This window comes from Clavelina lepadiformis, chromosome 4 (genome assembly GCF_947623445.1).
Source record: "Clavelina lepadiformis chromosome 4, kaClaLepa1.1, whole genome shotgun sequence".
In the NCBI taxonomy this organism is placed as follows: Eukaryota; Metazoa; Chordata; class Ascidiacea; order Aplousobranchia; family Clavelinidae; genus Clavelina; species Clavelina lepadiformis.
Genome location: NC_135243.1, coordinates 23,293,758 through 23,313,084, shown reverse-complemented (window position 1 = coordinate 23,313,084; position 19,327 = coordinate 23,293,758). Strand labels below are relative to the sequence as shown.

The 19,327-nt window shown below is 39.2% G+C and overlaps 4 protein-coding genes across 5 annotated transcripts; 1 reads left to right on the top strand and 3 right to left on the bottom strand.

The window, feature by feature from the left end:
- Positions 1 to 1,602: 1,602 nt before the first annotated feature.
- LOC143451414 (stAR-related lipid transfer protein 6-like) lies at positions 1,603 to 4,722 on the bottom strand. 2 transcript variants are annotated; one of them, XM_076951928.1, is made up of 7 exons: positions 4,583 to 4,722; positions 4,206 to 4,255; positions 3,749 to 3,884; positions 3,311 to 3,410; positions 2,875 to 2,901; positions 2,386 to 2,479; positions 1,603 to 2,215 (listed from the first exon to the last, which is right to left on the bottom strand). In XM_076951928.1, exons 1-7 carry the CDS (start codon positions 4,673 to 4,675, stop codon positions 2,074 to 2,076), a joined length of 642 nt encoding a protein of 213 aa, XP_076808043.1. In that variant the 5' UTR covers positions 4,676 to 4,722; the 3' UTR covers positions 1,603 to 2,073. The 2 variants fall into 2 exon arrangements, with proteins under 2 accessions (XP_076808043.1, XP_076808044.1); XM_076951929.1 differs by having other exon boundaries at positions 4,202 to 4,255; positions 4,583 to 4,678.
- Positions 4,723 to 5,708: 986 nt separating this feature from the next.
- LOC143451413 (MOB kinase activator 1A-like) lies at positions 5,709 to 8,195 on the bottom strand. The gene has a single exon (XM_076951927.1). The coding sequence runs from the start codon at positions 7,217 to 7,219 to the stop codon at positions 6,557 to 6,559; it is 663 nt and encodes a 220-aa protein (XP_076808042.1). The 5' UTR covers positions 7,220 to 8,195; the 3' UTR covers positions 5,709 to 6,556.
- Positions 8,196 to 12,014: 3,819 nt separating this feature from the next.
- Positions 12,015 to 16,637, top strand: LOC143452057 (polypeptide N-acetylgalactosaminyltransferase 4-like). Its single transcript, XM_076952884.1, has 11 exons — positions 12,015 to 12,542; positions 12,791 to 13,087; positions 13,260 to 13,419; positions 13,614 to 13,760; positions 14,150 to 14,280; positions 14,416 to 14,634; positions 14,838 to 15,020; positions 15,239 to 15,370; positions 15,477 to 15,611; positions 16,006 to 16,134; positions 16,394 to 16,637. Exons 1-11 carry the CDS (start codon positions 12,063 to 12,065, stop codon positions 16,502 to 16,504), a joined length of 2,124 nt encoding a protein of 707 aa, XP_076808999.1. The 5' UTR covers positions 12,015 to 12,062; the 3' UTR covers positions 16,505 to 16,637.
- Positions 16,638 to 16,737: 100 nt separating this feature from the next.
- On the bottom strand, positions 16,738 to 19,054 carry LOC143452072 (uncharacterized). The gene is made up of 3 exons (XM_076952905.1): positions 18,231 to 19,054; positions 18,047 to 18,140; positions 16,738 to 17,947 (listed from the first exon to the last, which is right to left on the bottom strand). Exons 1-3 carry the CDS (start codon positions 18,858 to 18,860, stop codon positions 17,820 to 17,822), a joined length of 852 nt encoding a protein of 283 aa, XP_076809020.1. The 5' UTR covers positions 18,861 to 19,054; the 3' UTR covers positions 16,738 to 17,819.
- Between the last annotated feature and the right edge of the window lie 273 nt (positions 19,055 to 19,327).

Genomic DNA, 19,327 nt, shown 5'->3' with positions numbered 1-19,327 from the left:
AAAGACTTCCACATTTCCTAACAAAAAGAGCGAGGTCTACAAAAGATTAAGCACTGCTGAGGCGAATGCAGAGTTGTAGACGCAATATCTATGGCTATTCTATATCTGCGACGGGTAAACCGTGCCAATTACAGATTGCTTTTAGCTGTAAGGTAAACGTTTGGCATTTAGTAGGACTACAGTCGTGCGCAAAAGCGGAAATAAAACTCACTCGCTTGTCTTTATCTGTATTTGCAAGCACAAACATAAGCCGCAAATTGAAACACTGTAGGCTATAACCCTCCACTTACATTTTGTTAATATCTGACCTGACTTCCAGCAATAATTAGATTACAAACTAGTAATCGCATCAGCATTTATTGGTGTACCAATTGGTTCTATAATACATCCATTTTAACTTAGGCTGCCACTATTTCACCAGAAAAATTGTAAGTTCCAAGCTAGTTTTCAGGTTTCTTGTTACTCTAACTTAACTTTTATGACGTAGTAACTTAACCTAACCTAACTCTACCTTCTAATCTAAATGTAACTTCAATTAAACCCTAAATAGTTTAATTCAACTTTTTGCATACCCATTTTCCTAACCTAACCGCCTATCTTTAACTATGGGTTGCGTGACTTACTTACAGTGAAATAGTCACTCTGATTAACAAAGGTTCAAAGGCACCGTGTACCAAGTTATACGACAGCACCTTCATTCCTGAAGTCATTATCCATATTATTCTGATCCAGGTCAAATAATAATAAGCCACAAATTAATTCCGTGGGTAATACACCATAACACTCTATCAGCACAATTCACGTTTTATGCTAGTAGATTATTTTGCGGTTCAAGACGATTCTAGTACGTGTACTGCCTCGTATAAATAACACAAGAGTCTTTCAATGTGCGGATTGTCCTAATAGACTTCCTGTCATGTTAGTCACCGCTGAAAAAGGCTGTTTTGTGCTTGCACTTTCTTATGCTAGCCCGTCTCAAGTTGGTGGGCCTGGCGCCGGAATACAATTTTGCAACGTTGGCTAAAACATAGAATTCACATCTCTCATGAAAGGAATAACAGCCTATTCTGGCTCAAATTGCTTGGCAGGCAAGCGTTCTCGAAGCTTGCAAGTCATGTCACCGGCGCAAAAGTTGACTGAGGAAGTAACATTTAATAATGAAGAATTGTCTACTTCGTTCCCTATTTGCAACTCAGCATAAAGCGTATATCGAGCGGCCTACAATTTGCCACTTTGGCCAGCCGTGTCACAATTTCCCTTTGCGCGCCAATTTATAAAAAGAAACAAAACCGGAAATGACGTATAGGTGGAAGTGCCTTGAGAGGTTTCACGTCACAACGACCGACGCGACGGAGCGAGGCTTATAGAACCCTCATATGATTAAAAGGAACTCTACAAAATATCCTGGGACGGCGTAAACGTTTGAAAAGTCAAAAGTCAGACCTTTGCTACTGGCATGCCTGAGACGTGTTCTATGACGCAATAAACAATGAAAAGCCGAAATATGTTGAGGTCAAGTAATGTGTTGTTTTGCAACATTGGGTAATCGACGACACTGTGGTACCTTTGGCTTGGAAAACTTGACCGAAAAGCACATCGGTGTGTGGGTACCGTTGTTTTATTCGTGCTAATTACAATCAATATGAAGTAATAATATATCTAAGGGTACATGCCAATTTCAGAAGTGTTGGTACAGTAAGTGCAAATTGATAAATGGTGTAAGAATCACTGAAGATGAATGCATTGTTGCTACATAATGACGGTGTACTGACGTAACTAGAGAAATGGCTGCTTTTCTAAAAATGCGATCATCGCTGGAAATATTAAGTGCAATTAGACGCGCAAAAACATCAACACAAAAACATCCGTATTTCATAGCGGCGCGTCATAAATTTCCAAATAAGGTGTCCAACATTAATTTAATTAGCAAGCAAACGTTCTGAGATCGAAAATAGCGTTTATAAAACACCGAACAACTCGAAATTAAAACCTAATATCTGAATCCAAAAACAATTCAGGACTCTGAAAACATCCGGGCTTGGAAGAAGGTCAGGAGGTCGTGACCCCTTGCATCTATTTGCATCTTCGCTTGACTTCCTTTTTGAGGCTCTCAATATATTTGATTTGTTGGGACGGCATCGCCATTTCCACCAATGACCGCGGCAACATACCCCCGGTCTCAATGTTGATAAAGAACTCAACTTTGGTTCTGCCGCTGCAAGAAAAAACGTCACAATTTACGTTGAAGCAGATAGCAGAGTTGTGAAGTCATACAGCTCGTCAACAGCAGTGTACAAAAGCTTTGCCTGCCGCCAGAAGTGGTACTTGCTTGCCGAGCTACCAAGCGAACCCGTTTTTAAACAGACGACTGGTAAGTGCCCTTACCTGCTGATAGCGGTAGCGCTGTACCCACTTGGATGTGTGAATGCTCGTACGTAATTCCTCGTTTCAGGCCGTCTTTCGTCTTTCACGCTGGTCGCTAATGCAAAAGGTCACATGATTATTAAATGTCGTGAAATAATGGATGTTTATTACATCATAATGATGCTAAGAACGTCACACACACTGGACGATGAGTAATAGGGTGCTTGCGGGCTAACAACAAAACACCGATCATGCAAATGACAACAAAGTAGATGAAAATTATTTCAATAGGGTGGTAGCTTATAATACGAGCATCAAAACCGAGTTTGCATGGCCTCTAAAATGGCCTGGGAGCTATATAATTAATGCACGCAAGTCGTCAAATATGCTACCCTCTATTAGGCAATAGGGACTGGCAATATACGCTGGCATCGCGTAATATTACGGAAACAACTAAAATATTGTTGCACAATGAATACTTCCTGGTAAACTAAGTTCGGGTTCACTTACCAAACACCCAGTGAGTCTGTGAAGAATCTGTAAAAAAAAGAACAAAACTAATTCGCGCTAACTGCCGTGGTTAATATACAAACAGACACGTTTTAAAACCGCGCAAATGAAAATAATTGGCATATCCGATGGCTTGATGGAAGTTCATATACCGTATATCTTTTAATGACTGGTACATGTATATGGGCTGTTAAAAGCAATGATAGAAGTTACCAAGGTTCCCCCACTGGGGGTATAGAGGTTTCTGAGAAAATAACAGTCCCTTTAATATAAGTTATCATTTACATTACAACACAGTCTCCCGTGGCGATGTAGCACTAAATTTCCTGAATTAATAAGCGACTGTTTGAAGGTAGAAGTTGTTGAAAGGCGGCGGATGACCTCGTGAGGTAAAAAAGTCCCCCAGGAAGAATTTATCTTTCAACAGGGAACTTACCAGTATCAATTGTCCTGAACGTAAAAAGATCGAGAAATTCACGTTGGGATATTAATCCTGTAAAGACAGTTGGTGTTACGATGACGGCGATAAATAAATTCTGCAGATAAAAAACAGAAAAAACGTGAGGTGGTGACGTAAATGACAAAGCTCGCGCAGATTTTACCTCAGTACATAGCCTCTATACGTTGTCATACTAAAGTACAGCACTAGACAAATACTGATGCGACATCTGAGATCGATGTAACCACATAGGCATAACATTTTATATTGAGATTACAACAGGACGTTGAAATGAACGAGAACAATCGCTTTTTAACAACGACAAGTCTATTTTTAGTGGTCCAAAACCTGTAACAATGACGGTTAACATAAAGGAAATTGTACAAACCAAATAGCGAGAGTGAGCCGCAACCACCACATATGCCAAAACGTCACCTCATTGTAAGTGTGTACTCGCTCATAACCAGCAATGCTTTTATCCCATGCCAGTCTCTCAGCGCTGGTCTTTGGTGGTTTCAGTACTTCATACACCACATGACACGGGGCGTCTATCTCGCACGTATATCTGTACCTAGATTGTGCATTTCCGTGTTAGTAAAGAGAAACATATCATGGAGCCCAACATACTGCTTGCGCAAGTCATATTCTATACGGAATGATCTTAGCCTTACGTATCCGTTAAAACATCAAAGTAATTATTTCAATTCAAATATACAGAACCTTTGACAGTATACCCAGCTTGTGTATGACTAATCCATACGATATAAACAACACATCTGACTCTTTATTGTCCATAATTTTCTTATTCACAACACAGTAATAAGCTATATTTATGTGTAATTCAAAAGTAATTAAGCCTCATTTTCTGTGATTAAGGTCTTCACAAACCTACATATATCCATCAAAATGTGGCGAAGGCTGAGAAAAAACATCTACACCGGCCTGCAACACATATATATATAAATTATTCAACATGGTAATGTAGTTATTTGGTCATGCCAAGATATTAGAACCTAATTGAGCAGCCTGATTTTCTTTGCAACCCTTGTTAAATTTACTCTGTGTCGTACAATGCATCACTTCCTAGGTGTTATAAAAAGCAAACGTGGCATCAGAGTGTAATAATAGTAACCAGCAAGTCATAATGATAGAATATATCGATTCATATTGCTTTGGTTTTAGGGCTTTGTTTTCAGCATTGCAATGCACATTATACGAATGCAAAAAGCACAGTATTTAAAAAACTACATAAATAAATTGGTCCTCCACCTGTGTTTTCATTTTAGCCCAAGATGTTGATTGCGAGAAACCAACCACATCAGCCTCAACAGCAGTTGCTTTTGACAGAATATCATCGTCCATTGAGAGTTACCAGCGCACACCTGGCCTTAATGCCTATGACCTATGGTAACAGTGTCATGAACAGGTCAAAAGCGACAACATACTAACACATTACACGCAAACACGAGTAAACTTATTTACTTGATAGTACAACATTTAACAAAATGAGTTGGTTTGGTTCAAGCTGAAAACATGCACAAAAAATATTGATCATGACAGAATATGGAAGGTTTTCAAAAACAAATTTGAAGCCAAAATGAACTATATTATATACAATGATTTGTGTCACTAAAAGGAAATTTTTAATTGTGATAATTGTACGTCGGTATGGCAAGGTCAAATAGAAACTGAACAAGTCAAATTTCAACAGTTTGGAAAAGGGCTGTTTTGTGTATCGACAAAGATAGCAGGACCGAGAAACTACCAGTCGTGTTTGCCTACAACCAAAGAAAATATTGATCCAACATTTACATTTGATAAGAAGCTAGCATATGGTACAATTGAAAAACAAACATATCAATGTTATTGTGATGTATAACTACATCTTTCAGGGAGATCTATTGCTCAAAATTGTCATGTTGTATATAATCTAACCCACAGCAGCAACACTTGAAGAAATTACACATTTTAATTATATACTGTAGGCTTTCATGTGGTAAAACAGGCAACTATGTCCAATAAAAGCAGAAAATGTATATCAGATATGAAACGTATAACAGCGATTGATGTGATTTTTAAAGAGTCAAGCAAAAAATGTTTCCTTTATTCAGGAGTCACATAAAATATACACTATTCCTGTATATTCAAGTATCTCGTGATAAAACATCTGATGATGAAACAACATGATTGGAGAATTTATAGTTTGACCACCCAACATGTGTATCTATAAGTATACTTGTTTCACATCACGTGACGTAACTGAGCCAATTTTGTCATGTATGGAATGCTAGTTTGCAGACTGGGGCACAATTTGAAGCAGTGAAAATGGAAGGATACCAAAAATCATCTTGCAATAAGCACTCTACGGTGTAATAATATGGTTTATATCTTCACGCTGAAACGTAATAATGAGACGAAGGGTTGAAACAACATGAGTGTGACAATGAATGTGCATCGTACACAATAACTAGTGTGACCATAAAATTGACAAAACTACATTTTCACAAAAATCAGCCATCAAAATAAAAGTACTCTATGACAGTTTAATTCGATACTCCACAGTAATTGTAGCAACTGGCAATAATATTAAGGATGGCATGATTACATGCTACTGTAGATGATAAAGAAAATTTTACTACATAATCACCAAATTATCGGCTTAACTTCTCATAATAATATCACAGATCAAAGGGCTAAATAGACTATTACGGTATTATGACTAACAAATATACTTTGTGTTTTAATAGACTTAACAGTATCGGTACCTAGAAAAACCTTATCCACACAATTGAAAAACAGAATGTTGAAATTTTAAAAAGTCTTCATCTATTCCAAAAACATAAATAAATATTTAGCTGCTAGATTCCGACCAATAAAAAGAGAAACCTATCTTAGAAAACATGAGACTTAAAGGCCTAAACAAAAATCGTAAACAGAACAGTTGCAAAACTTAAAAGCTTTTATGGAATATGACTATGCTGCCATTGGCACGGCACTTAACAGCTAAAAGTCATGTTACAAGTACAAGTACATTCTTGTAGGTAAAATCTTGATATGGACTGAGTTATAGAATAACTCATAACAAGTAAATCAAAGACTCTGGATATGAGATAAGTGAATCTTTCTTACATAACATTCTTTTCTTTACAATAGATTATAGTAGGTTCTTTAAACAAAAAAAAGCATCAGTTGTAACTATCGCAGTCTTGACAATAAGTTCCGCAACAGTCAGAAAAGTTGTCATTATTTATACTTTTCCTTGTCACGACTGATGAGCTTGTCAATCAACTCTTGAAGGGGGGCAAGCTCACGCCTGTCAATCAAGTTAAACTCCTGTACAAAATAGATAAAGTGTTTGAACGATGTGTTTAAATGGGCTTCCTCTCCGAGCCCCATGACGTCGGAGAAATGTTGATGGTAGATGTGAGCATAGACACGAAAGAGACGTTTTAAAATTGTCTTTGCAATCGACATGAAATTTTTTGAGAAAGGTACGCCCACCGCTGAAGGAAAGACTTCTTCGTTGTCAAGCTGGCACTGGACCCAAGACATCAAATAATCAATATATCGAGGGGCTGAGCACTTTATGGGCTTTTTTATTGTAACTCCATCTGCCCAATGGTACTCGTACTTTGGCCCTGCTGACATAACTTCACATTTTGTTGGTGTACAAAACTCTGCTATTGTCCCGTAGAGCATGTTTATTTGATTGAAAAAGTCGACTGTGTTAACCGCAATCCATTCGTTCAAATCTTCTCCTTCGGGGAGGGCGACTGCAAGTTGGAGGTTTCCGCTTCCGAGTGTTGCAGCAGCATGACGCATGAGCTCATGCTGATGTGACCCTTCTGGTATGCTCTTGTGTGGTTTAAACGTTTTGTTGTGACGATTCGAAAATAAAAAACTCATTTTAAACCTCAACTTCAAAAAACTTACTACACAGACTGCAAAAATATATACTGTATTATAGATTAGAACTAAAATACTGAAGCATACACAAGGTTAGAAAGTTTGCATCGTGCTGTATAGCCTATAGATTTATCAGATCAGATGTTGGAATTGTCGGATAAAGAAATATACTTTTCACACGCTGTAGTGTTATGCCAAAATATCCACAGAAAACTCAATGTCCTTCAACCAATCAATTTACACCCGGGCCATCAATGTTACCATTTACCATAGCCAGTATACTTTTACACATGGCCAACCAATGTTCCCTTTAATTTTTCACGAGTCTGAGCAAACACACTAACTCCCTGAGCGGTCTCTCGGACCACTGTGGTCATTATTATGCGTTGATTTTATTTTCAATCCAGGTTGGATTATGTTCTTATGCGCAGCACAGATTTTCTGTGCGCGGAAACCGTGTCAGCAGTGTGCATTTGCGCACGCGCGCAGCTTAGAGGGAACATTGTGGCCAACTATGTTTCATTCATTCATTCAACTATAATGAGAGCCAACCGGTGGTGAAGAGGTTAAATTGACTTTAAATAAGTCAATTGAGATGCTGTTGTATGAAGATAAATACATCGACCATGCAAGCCAGCAAGACTGTGCTGGTTTTTCACTTAGATTTCTTAAATACTGCCGGCACATTCAATACAAAATCTGTGCGCTTGTATACTATGCTATCGCTACCCAGTTCTAATGTCACTCTTGCTTTGATATGGTTGTGCTTACATGTACTGCTTATTTTGGCATAGCACCTTAGAAAAATAACAGTACAATGAAATTTTCTTTAATGTTTTTGAGGAGCGAACAAATTGTGATTCACGAGCAGCTTATTCAAGCAGTCTAGAGAAGCTGTTTACACAAAACCAACTTCAACATGTTCCATTTAATGAAAACAGTCTTTATCTTATTTTTCAAAAAACTCGTAACACACATGGACTCATGGACTCGTAACATGGACTCCACACAAAGACCAACTCTAGTTAAGAGCATGGTGTCAGCATGTCATCTTGAATCAACTGTTATGTCACAATCATTTCGCAAGTCAAAATTCTACCACAAGGTTGCCAGATCCAAACATTTTTTACAATGTTTTTGGAACCTGGTTCCGCAGCCTTTTCCAATAAGATCTTGGGAGAGCAAACAGTTTGGGTCAAATATACAAGTGCACAAGCAATTTATGTTAAAATTTGAGTTGTTGCGGTCTATTATGCAAAGGCATCCTGTGGTTGTGCACTTGTATACTAGACCCAAAATTTTAAAGGTGCACTGAAAGGCCGTCGGATCTGAGCTTTGGTACTTTACCAGGCTCTTTTACAGCCTATATGCCAGGGGTGGCCAAACTGCGGCTCTCGAGCCGCATGCGGCTCTTTGAGCCTTTAATTGCGGCTCTTTAATGAATTTGCATTGTTGAATTAGACATGCATTTTCCCGGTCTAGACGAGTTGTTTGATCAGATTATGAAACAATGCGTTCTATCACACGTAGTAACAATGGACTCATTGTTAGTAATAATCAAATTACAATCCAAAAAGGACATTATTGTACAGAAGTGTGCTAACTTGTACACTGTAGTTAAGTTAACTGTCAGTTCGAAGCTGTACCTCAGGGCTGACATAGATTTAAGTCTCTACACTAATAATTGCAAAAAGAGTTGGTGAAGCCCAGGTGGAGACTCATAGTATCACCACGCAGCACTAATGTTAATCAATAGCTACACTTCTTTGTGAGTGAATAAATTCGTATTTTTTATTGTGTTTGTGTTGCGGCTCTTTTAAAGCTCGAATTGGTAATATGCGGCTCGAGCATGAAGCAGGTCTGGCCACCCCTGCTATATGCTATCACAGATTGAAAAGTTTGCTAAGTGTGCGGGGATTAAAAACAATCGCGTGTATAATGACTATTGTTTCATCTTGTTGCGCAGGGGATTTCTCACTCAAACAGAGCAAACTTTCCAAACTGGTTGCTATGAAACTTGCAATAAATCATGTATAACAATTGTGTCCACGATTAACTAAATGCATATGTAAATATATATATCTATATAAACTACATAACACAATTCACCCAAATGAATAAGTGTGCGTATTAATGCACGCTACTGAATCTACTGAAAATCGCGCTTGAGCTCGCTTTGTCCAGCTCTGAGCCTGTCGGTCAATCTGTTGTCTGGCTAAGTAGCCCAGGCATTAACCAGTACTGGTAACCACTGAATGGTTGGCAAGATGACAAAATCAGTTTAAAAAGCAAATTGAATGAGTCACACGATATAGCCTAATGGCTAACAGCTATTGGCTGACAGCATGGAGCTACAAATCCCTGCAAGCAAACCCGACTGGAAAGTACATCAAAGTTTGATGTGATTAAGTGCACTGACATCTTATTTCTTTCTTTAGGTATTTATTATAAATTGGCGTTGAAACAACCAATGTTTCTTTGTTTATTTATTTTAAATCGGCGTGAGGAGTAAAATATTCTGGTAGGCACGTTGAGTCGTTGATAAATCTCGTGCGTGCAGGTGCCAGACTTTCCACTACTTGACAGCAATCTGCTAGGCTAACACAGACAAGTTGCCAGATTGCTCATCATTCAGTCGTTATTATAGCCTTTGAACTAAAACAGAGACGGCGGTGAACCTGTTGAACACCATTTACGCAACTGAATTGAGTTTTAAAATTAGCTTACATAAACCATACAACAATATCCTTCGCCAAATAACCAGCAGCTTCCTAGTTTTCCAGCCAGTTTTCACTTTTAACTGAGGAGAACTCAGCACCAAACCCTACAGCCTACATGAAGGGAAAATCTTATTTATGACGTATTGCCTATATTACAAGATGTCAATTAAATTTCTATAATCACAAATGACTTTTTGCAATAACAAAAACAATTATACTTTTGCATTTGAAGAAAATTTTAATTAACATAATCTATTTTGTTTAATAAAAGTTAATGCAAACACAATCTTAAAAAGCTATTGGAAATTTACTTATGTAAGTTAGAAAAAACTTATGTTAAGTTAAGTGACATGCGGTATCAGATCAAACTATAACTTGGCAACGCTGTAGTCAAAACCTGGTTTTATGGACTGACTTTGGTCGTTAATGGATTCGAATTCACTTAAGTAACGTTATTGAAATGACCCAGTTTGACTAGAGTCTTAGATCTTGATCGTAAATGACTTGACTTGTGGCTCGAGTTGAACGACTTGGTTACGATTCGGCAAATCTTTATTGCAGACTAGGCTAATTACTACCTTGGCCATTTGGCTACTTGGTTTAAGTTAAGTAATAAGTTAGTTAATCCATACGTTTTTAAATCGTTTAAAATACATTTGCCATTAGAATGCTTACCGATATCAATTAAACTGTGAGTCCATGGAAGGAAAAAATATTACAGGTCTATAACCAGGGTTGCCATACCGTCTTTTTTTCTAAGATTTGTCATTATTTTCAAGGTCTTTGTCTTAGAAAATATATTTGCTTTTGTTTCTAAGAAATGTCCTTATTTTCACTTGCGTCCTTATTTTTGTCTTATTTTTAGGTCAAAGTTTCCTATTTTGGGTATTTCGGCACCTTTCGTATACCATTTTGTACCAAATAAATACCAAAATCAAGAACTTGCAAATATTGTCTCGTTCTTTTTTAAGTTGATTCTCCTGTTTAAGGTACTATTCTTCTTTCTTTTTCTAGTCGTTCTTATTTTTGAGTCCAGACCGATGGCAACCCTGCTTATAACTATTATCAGGCTTTCACCTGAGGAAACTTACTTCATAGCGCCACCAATCTGCAAAATGGATACTAAGGATTTTCTTTAAAAGTGATTGAAAAAGTGGTCTAAAAGTAGCCTACTTGGCTTTTTAAAATTCGGGCAAAATCATTTTGTATTTTATTTACCGAAGTGCAAAACATTTTCTGTAAATTAAAATTAAAAATACGCAAATCAAGTTTTAAGAGCTAGAACTTTAATAATTGCACGCAAATTTAAGTAGCGTAATCATAACCCAGCATTTCTCGTTCACTTTTTCCCTTCCGAAAATGATTTGTAAAGCTATCCGACATAATGACCTGAACTAAAACAAACTTAAGTATACCCCATTTATCAACTAAACCAACTGTAGTTGCTGATGAAAAATTAAGTTATGCCGTCGCCATATTTCTGGTGCCGTCTTGGTATTAGTGTGGCGACTTTGGTTTGAGAAACGATGATGTAGCCCACAAAAACAGCCCCGGTTGGAGTGTGGCTTCAAAGACAAATCAAATAATGCCAACACGCCATAAACCACGGATCGCATATTATATTATAACTAATTTGGCTTGATGGTCGTGAGTGGAATAACTATTGATTACATATGAAGTACCTTCAGCCGTGAGCACCACTTAAATCGATCGACTTGTTTGGATGACGTGGGCCATAAAGTCAGCATAAATAGGGTCAATCATAGCATCAATGTTCGACAGATCTTTTCTCATACAGTTTTCGTTAAACGTTATTTCCTGAGGTTCCGCATAGAATGCATGAAATAGTGTTAGACGAAACGTGCAGTGGTTTGTTGCATCAGATGCACGCAACAATGCACATGACTGTGATGGAAGTTTTCCGGCAAGCAAGTAGCATGTGGTCGATTTCGAAATGCTGATGGTACCATATTTTTACTTCAGCGTAATTAGAGAAAATAGTTATCTTAGATAATCACAAAAACAACCAAATGTTTTTGCTGGCACTTTATTGGCCTGCTTCGTGTACAGGAAGTTATTTTTGAAATAACATATTTCAGCAGACGCAGAAGACAACCAGTGTAATGGTTAGAGTAGCGCGAGCCGCAAAAACCCTGATAAATATAGGCCTGTGCATGCTCTTCCTGCTTATACTTTACCTGCTGAACACGGACGAAGGACAATTCGACCCGGACATCCGAGACAACATTTTGAGTGAATATGATGACTACATGGACGCGTACGATATCGACAGCAAGGAAGTGCGCTCGCTCGTTCTAGAAGATTTAAACGACTTCGAAGAAGAGGAAAATCAGACCGGAGAAGCGTTCCTGCGGAAAGGAGCTGAGGAGAGGCGGAAAATGGTTGAGGAGTTGGTCGTCGTTGTTGTTGACGCCGGTGATGACGAAAACAGTGATGACGTCACGAAAAAGGAGGGGGGTGATGGTGAAGCTTTGGAAGCCCCAAGTGAAAGCACAGAAAACGATGACGTTGACGTGCTTCGTGAAAATGACGTCATGGTAGACAACATTATTATCGACAGAAGTGAAGACTTGCTGGATGAAGTAAAATTTTTCGGCGGAATATCGTTCATTCTGCTTCGAATAGAAGTGTTCTAGAAATGTTTTAAATAATTGCAACAGATATTGGCTTTTTACCAGTTAGAGACGGCTTTAAACGTTTTGGGTTAAACTTATTTTCGTATTATATTTAAACAATATGACTAATTAAAGCAAAGCCATTGATTCAGGTGAACCCCATATGTCAATCCGATCTAACACGAACCTATTCAGTTTATACTGTTCTGTTTCAGATGAAAAACCAGTCACTTGATCAAACTGACGTGACCGACTTGGTCGGGGGAATAACCGTTAACGTCAGCGACGCTTACTACAAACCCATGGACCTTTTGCCCCTTTTATCGAAACCCCCGTCAGACAGAGACGCTCCCGGTGAGTTTGGTCACCCCTTTTCGGTACCCAGTCGACTCGGGCCGTCTGTGGAGCGACAAATAGAAGAAGGGTACCGACGTCACGCCTTTAACGTGCTTGTGAGTGACATCATTTCCGTTCACAGAAATCTTGGAGACAAAAGGGAAGAAGACTGCAAGGTAGGTGGCGCTGACGAGCCCTTAATAACCTCCATAGCAACGCAACTGCCACGTCATAGCAACGAGTAATACTTCTGATTCAGTTTTATCGTCACTGTACAGTACTGTATAGCTGACAAGTGACCACAAAAGTGATTTGTTACTCCGTTTAACTGCATATGTTGCTCGATAGGGTCGCAAAGTCCGAAAGCCGCTTCCAACCTTCAGTGTGATAATATGCTTTCGAAACGAGGCTCTTTCAACCCTGCTAAGAACTTTGTACAGTGTTTTGGAGACTGTCCCAGGATTGTTGTTGAAAGAAGTTGTTTTGGTGGATGATGCCAGCAATATAGGTACCGGTAGTTTTCTTGAATTGTTGCATTTTTCAAAGTGTTCTAACTCAACAATTGTTTCATAAATTAATTTGTTCTAAAGTTGTTGTAGCTGAAATGAACACCATTAGAACTTGTTTCAACTGTGTGTTACTTTTTAACCGTACGTCAGATACACATCATACACACGTCATCAAGACAACCTTACGTTTCAGACCTGTATGAAGTTATGAAGACTGAGACTGAAGATCTTTTCTCGGTCAAACTGATAAGAAGTCCGACACAAGTTGGGATCACTCAGGCTCGTATCTTAGGAGAAAAGCTTGCGACTGGGGAAGTTTTGACTTTTCTCGATTCACATTGTAAGCACGGAACTTATTACAGTAGATAGACTATGTTTCAGTGCGTGGCCTCATTGCCAATGTAGAACTTATAAAGTGGAACCACCCAAGCCCCTATAACCTCTTTTGCTGGTTATACTCCTTAGTTTCGTTGGAGCATTTTTCGTGCACCTTTAATATTCAGTTGAAATTCATGTTCTTTACTAATGTAAGCTAGTCAAGAAAAAATGGAATTTCGCACGCCCTTGAAATCATAATTCCAAGGGGTAGAAGTACCCCATGTAGGATACCAATCGTGTAGAGTCACTGCCGATGTAGAACTTATACAATATCGGTGCAGTGAAGACACCTTATTAAAACAAACAAACAAAATAAACAAACAAACAAACAAACAAAGAATACTTTTTCAGGCGAGTGCTACGAGGGCTGGCTCGAGCCACTGCTGGAAAGAATCAAAGAAAATCGCCGTGTGGTGGCGCTACCCATCATGGAAATCATAAACCCGGACAACTTCAAATTCTCGGTCACTCCAATGCAAAAGGTCAGACAATGCCCATTGTGCAATAAGCAAATAAATGAACCAACTACTGCTATAGAGTCATAGATTGCTGTATTTTTAAAAATAGAGTTAGGTCTGTTTCGTTGAACAATTTAAGCAAAATTGATTCTTTTTCAGGTTCAGCGGGGCGGGTTTGACTGGACACTCACTTATCGTTGGATAGCGCCGCCGCGCGGTCGTTTTCAGAACCCGCTTATGGACATGACGCAACCAGTGACGACACCGACCATGTCGGGTGGCGTTTTCGCGATTGATCGAAAATATTTTCAAGAAATGGGCAACTACGATGAAGGGATGAAAATTTGGGGAGCGGAAAACCTGGAAATGTCTTATAGGGTGAGAGACATGAACGGAACATTGCTCTGTTATTGCGTTGCTGCTTTGCGATTTACATTGGGCAACTAAGCCTGTAAGAGTCGAACTTGGTCCAACCTTGGCGGAACTTGTTTCTCCGCGATTTTTCTTGCAATTTTTCAATCAGTGTCAAAACTTTCCCTGATGTTTAGGACAATTTTAATATTTTTCATTTCTATGCGCAGATCTGGATGTGCGGAGGTCGCATAGAAATCTTACCTTGTAGTCACGTGGGTCACGTTTTTAAGGCAAGAAGTCCGCATCACATTACTGCTGACGTTGTGTTACGTAACAAACGAAGGGTGGCAGAGGTATGGATGGACGAATACAAAGACCTGTTCTACAAGAGAACCCCGCAGGCGCTCCAGGTTGGCAGTTATTGGCTAATATGGCTCAGGACAACCTTGATAAAGAAAAACTCTTTTACACACTTTGCAATCGTTTTTTGGCTTAACATGGAGCCCTATACAAACAACGCTACGTGAACATTAATTTATCAGCTAATATACTTCCGATCATGGATGTTTTACTTCAAGTAGCAGTAGGTTACGTTTGCGGAATCCTTACAAAATCGTTACCATCTCAGGTGGAAGTCGGAAACGTCACAGCCCGGCAGGAACTACGCACGAACCTTCAGTGCAAATCGTTCAAATGGTACATGGAGAATATCTACCCGGAGCTTTACGTACCGGAACTTAAGCCCAAACACAGTGGCGCGGTAAGAAATAAATCTCATTCCAAAGCACTAATCGCTGGGTTATGGTGACGTAATAACAGAGTTGGTTACACTTATTATGATGTTGTAAGGCTCAATATTTTCAAAGGTCTGCTGCAGGTTTGGGGACTCGGTTGATGTTTGTTTGGACACCGGTGCCACGGAAACGATCCCTGGACGAACTTTGGGCGTAGATAAGCACCAGACTGGTCTTTTAACGCAGTACTTCGAATTTACCAAACAGGTACCGTATAAGTCGCTTGAGATTCTGACTGGATTTTCAGGGAATACTTTGTTATACTCCGTGTGGCTTTAAGTGGTGACTTGTTGAGAAGGAAGATAAGGAAAATTCCGAATAACTTGATGCGCCGTGTACAAGGCTGAAGTCGATATTTTGGGACAAGAGATGTGGAAACAATTGTTAAATGGCTGTAATGGTTACAGTGTTGTGCAAACAACAAGCCTTAATCCGTGTGTTAGTAGAGGCAACATAATTTAAACACTGCCTTATACCGATGATTATTATCACTCATTTAAAATTTTGTTTTTTAACCAAACATGCAAGACATTTCAGGTGTTTACAGCAGTAAACAAAAACTTTAATGTCGCAGAATAAACCGTTTATGAAAACGTTTTAGAACGAAATCCGTCACGTGGGGGTTCGTGACGTTTGTGTGACCTCTAATGAAAGGAAAATTGAACTTCAAAGATGCAGATTCCCGGGAGAAAAAGTAGCTTTACCCCAGCAACAATGGGTCTTCAATGAGGTAATTTCAGGGCCTGAGCCGCAGCTACATTGAGGCGCTTGCGTCTGTAAACTTTCTGGAATTATGGCACAAAACCTTTCTACATTTAACAACGTAGCTAACCGGGGTAGTATTTGATATATTTGCGTCGGTAAATTTTTTGTCATGGCTACAGTCTTGAATGTTATTATTACCACGCAAGGTTAGTAGTCGATGTATCGTGGTCTAGTTAGGTTTATTTGTTAGTACATAGCGCTTCAAAACGCAATTATTTCCATAGGATCTAACACTTTTAAACAAAGCAAACAATTTGTGCTTGACTGCCTCTACCGCCAACGTGTGGTTGGAAAAATGTGATTCGTCATTACGTCAGAAGTGGAGATGGATATGAGACGTTACCTGCAATTTAGTTACATTGCTTGCTTCCTTGTAGAGAGTTTGGTTTGTTGTTGAAACTCGCGCACAAAGTTAGTTGTATTCTAGTAAACTTCCGTATTTGATAATTAGAGTAAAATTTTCAATAAAATTTTGATATTTTACAAACGAGAGTTCTTTACTTGACGAGATTTCTTCTCATTGAGAAATACTAATTTTATTGAAAGACAATTTACAAAAACGTATGTTTCCAACAAAAACGTTTATTAAATCTCTATTTAACAACGATTGCATATTACGCTAAACAATAAATAATTGTTACGCAATAACCTATCACGTAATTCCATCGTAAATTAGAAGCAATTTTCATCATAACATTTGCTGCATCACTAAAACCTCGGATAACCAACCACATTGCTTTCAAACAAACAAAAATTTTCAAAACCGCGGATTTTCAACCAAAATGAAATCATTCCAAACAAAAATACAAAGTGAAGAAAAGCAAAAATTGAAACAAAAATTACAACAATTGTGAAAAGAAATGCAAGGCTGGAAAGCGGAGAAAAAAATCACAGTCTCTCAGAGAAGAAACAAGCTCAATGCGACGAAAAATGCACAAAAAATGAAGTTTGGATAATTACAGTGATGCCGGTAGGAGGTCACATGACAAGCTAAATCTCAACAAAGTCTTCATCTCATCGACTTAATCTCACAAAGTTTTAACAGTGATGTCACAAAGCAAATGATGTAATCTCAAACAGCTGAGTGTCCAGCAAGGAGATTAAAATGCTAAATAACTGTGTCGTTTTAGAGTCTCATAATACTGGTACTGGCTTTTCCATGCAAACACGAAACCAAGGCTAGTACGAAGTCTTCTTCCAACGTAACAACAGACGTCACAAAACGAATCAAAGCCCTGACGTCATTTCATCACTAACACTCACTTGTCTGTAACGTCATTTTGACGTCATAATAACGTGCAATGAAAATCGAACAACGTGTAATAAACTGAAAATAACGCAAAGCCTGCGCAATGAAATTATGTGCAAAATTTGCTCCAGCTTTCAAAGAATTCATCAACCTATTCAATTTCTCATTACTGATGAGTCATGCAACAGCTGAGTGACGTATAAATCGTCACAGTTGAACAGCAACTGTTTACCAGGTGATGGCATCACGTGATGCAAAGCAAGTTTACATATAGCCAGCAGCTGACAAATTGTAGTTTTGGCAGCTTAGGTCATAACAAAGCGCAACCCAGCGATTTCAATCGCCTTAAACGAAAAAACCTATCACCTCGTGGCTGCAACACAATGCATGAAGGGCATCGTCTAGCGGTTATCTTTTTTGTTCTTCTTTTTTTGCTTTTGTCTCATACAGAAAGTGCAGACTGTAGTTTCGTCTTGAATTTTCGACAAGCATGGTTGCTCCACCCAGTGGTCGTAATTTAGTGTTTGAGCTGGGAAAGAAAACAAACTTGCAAGCAATGAAAAATGTTTCGTGCTATTCGTTTAAGGTTAACAATAATTTCGTTAACGGCAACACTACCAACTCTTACCCAGGTGTTGAATGTAGCTAACGGCCAGCCGTAAGGTCTCCACCTTTGACAAACGTCTGTCAGCTGGCTCCGTAGGGATTAAAGTCCGCAGTTTCTAAAAACGAATTTTCGCCTGACCGATTACACATCGAATATCATGTCAGGCAATTTGTTCCATCAGTTCCACCATCCAAACTTTACTTACCTTAAAAGCCATGTTCACGTTAGGGGATCTCCCTTTTTCCTTAACGGCAACATTTTTCCGTTTCGAAACTTTTCCTTTTGCTGCATCCGGTTTAGTTTCCGCACTATGATCGCATGTTTTACGGGCAGCGGTCGCGATTGGCTCCAGGTCCACTAATGGGGTTACAATGGATGAGTCTACCGTCCATTCCGACCCACCGACGCTCGTGTTTAAAGCCACTTGCTGTTCGTTGAACCCAAAATCGGAACATTGAATCGTCGACGGGGCTGGGTTCAAAAAACTAGAATTCGTCATGGTTTCGCGCACCCCACCCCCCAACCACAAGTTACTGGGGACGAGCTCGGTTGAAGCGGGTTTATGGAGGAACAGCGTCGCGAGAGGGGGCAGGCTCACCCTTTCCCTTTGCTTTGGGCACAAGGGGGTTGGTGGGCCCGACTTGGTTGGATATTGCCAGTTTACTGCGGATAACGAAGGGTAAATTGGGGGTAATGACCCCGCTAAACCCTCTTCTGTGTCCACGGGGCACAACATTGAAGCAAATGGGTCCAAGTTGACGTCATCGGGTTGAAAACAGGGGTTGGGCAAAACGCGCCTGTCATCGATTTGAGTGTTCTTCGTGCAAATATCCATTGGGACGAGTAAGGTGCTTTTGAGGCTGTAAGGTATTCCAGTTACCAGGACGGTCCAGGCTGCAACCGAAGGCGATGACGAAGCAGAATTGTCTTCTCTCTCGACAAGTTTTTGACTGATACAAAATTCCTAACTAAAATCCAGCAAAGTTAATCGGCCTCAAATCTGACCTGTGCGAACTAGAACTCGGTCGACATTTCACTACGAGCTTGCAACTATAGTTCGCTTCGCGTTCGCGATGTTTTTGCAAGTCACGTGACTAGGACACGTGGCCCAGCTGTCGCGATCAACCATGCATAAAAATAAAAACACCACAGCGTGTCAATCAAGTGACGTCATATAGTAATTTTCCTAGCTCCACTTTCAACTTGAACTATTTTTGAGGACGAGCTTAGTTTAGTTAATGTTTGTTTCGTCACTATTTATTACTGAAGAGACATTTTTGCGTCATAATGACTGAATTAGTA

What these genes read in the sequence shown, in the direction of transcription:
- LOC143451414 (XM_076951928.1), bottom strand. Translation starts at nt 4,675, where the DNA reads ATGGACGATGATATTCTGTCAAAAGCAACTGCTGTTGAGGCTGATGTG. An exon ending in CCACATTTTGATGGATATAT is followed by an intron (nt 3,885 to 4,205) that starts GTAGGTTTGTGA and finishes TGCACAATCTAG; the next exon opens with GTACAGATATACGTGCGAGA. An exon ending in AGCGCTACCGCTATCAGCAG is followed by an intron (nt 2,216 to 2,385) that starts GTAAGGGCACTT and finishes TTTTTCTTGCAG; the next exon opens with CGGCAGAACCAAAGTTGAGT.
- LOC143451413 (XM_076951927.1), bottom strand. Translation starts at nt 7,219, where the DNA reads ATGAGTTTTTTATTTTCGAATCGTCACAACAAAACGTTTAAACCACAC.
- LOC143452057 (XM_076952884.1), top strand. Translation starts at nt 12,063, where the DNA reads ATGGTTAGAGTAGCGCGAGCCGCAAAAACCCTGATAAATATAGGCCTG. An exon ending in GAACCCCGCAGGCGCTCCAG is followed by an intron (nt 15,021 to 15,238) that starts GTTGGCAGTTAT and finishes TTACCATCTCAG; the next exon opens with GTGGAAGTCGGAAACGTCAC. An exon ending in AACAATGGGTCTTCAATGAG is followed by an intron (nt 16,135 to 16,393) that starts GTAATTTCAGGG and finishes TTATTTCCATAG; the next exon opens with GATCTAACACTTTTAAACAA.
- LOC143452072 (XM_076952905.1), bottom strand. Translation starts at nt 18,860, where the DNA reads ATGGATATTTGCACGAAGAACACTCAAATCGATGACAGGCGCGTTTTG. An exon ending in ACGTGAACATGGCTTTTAAG is followed by an intron (nt 18,141 to 18,230) that starts GTAAGTAAAGTT and finishes ATTCGTTTTTAG; the next exon opens with AAACTGCGGACTTTAATCCC. An exon ending in TAGCTACATTCAACACCTGG is followed by an intron (nt 17,948 to 18,046) that starts GTAAGAGTTGGT and finishes TTTCTTTCCCAG; the next exon opens with CTCAAACACTAAATTACGAC.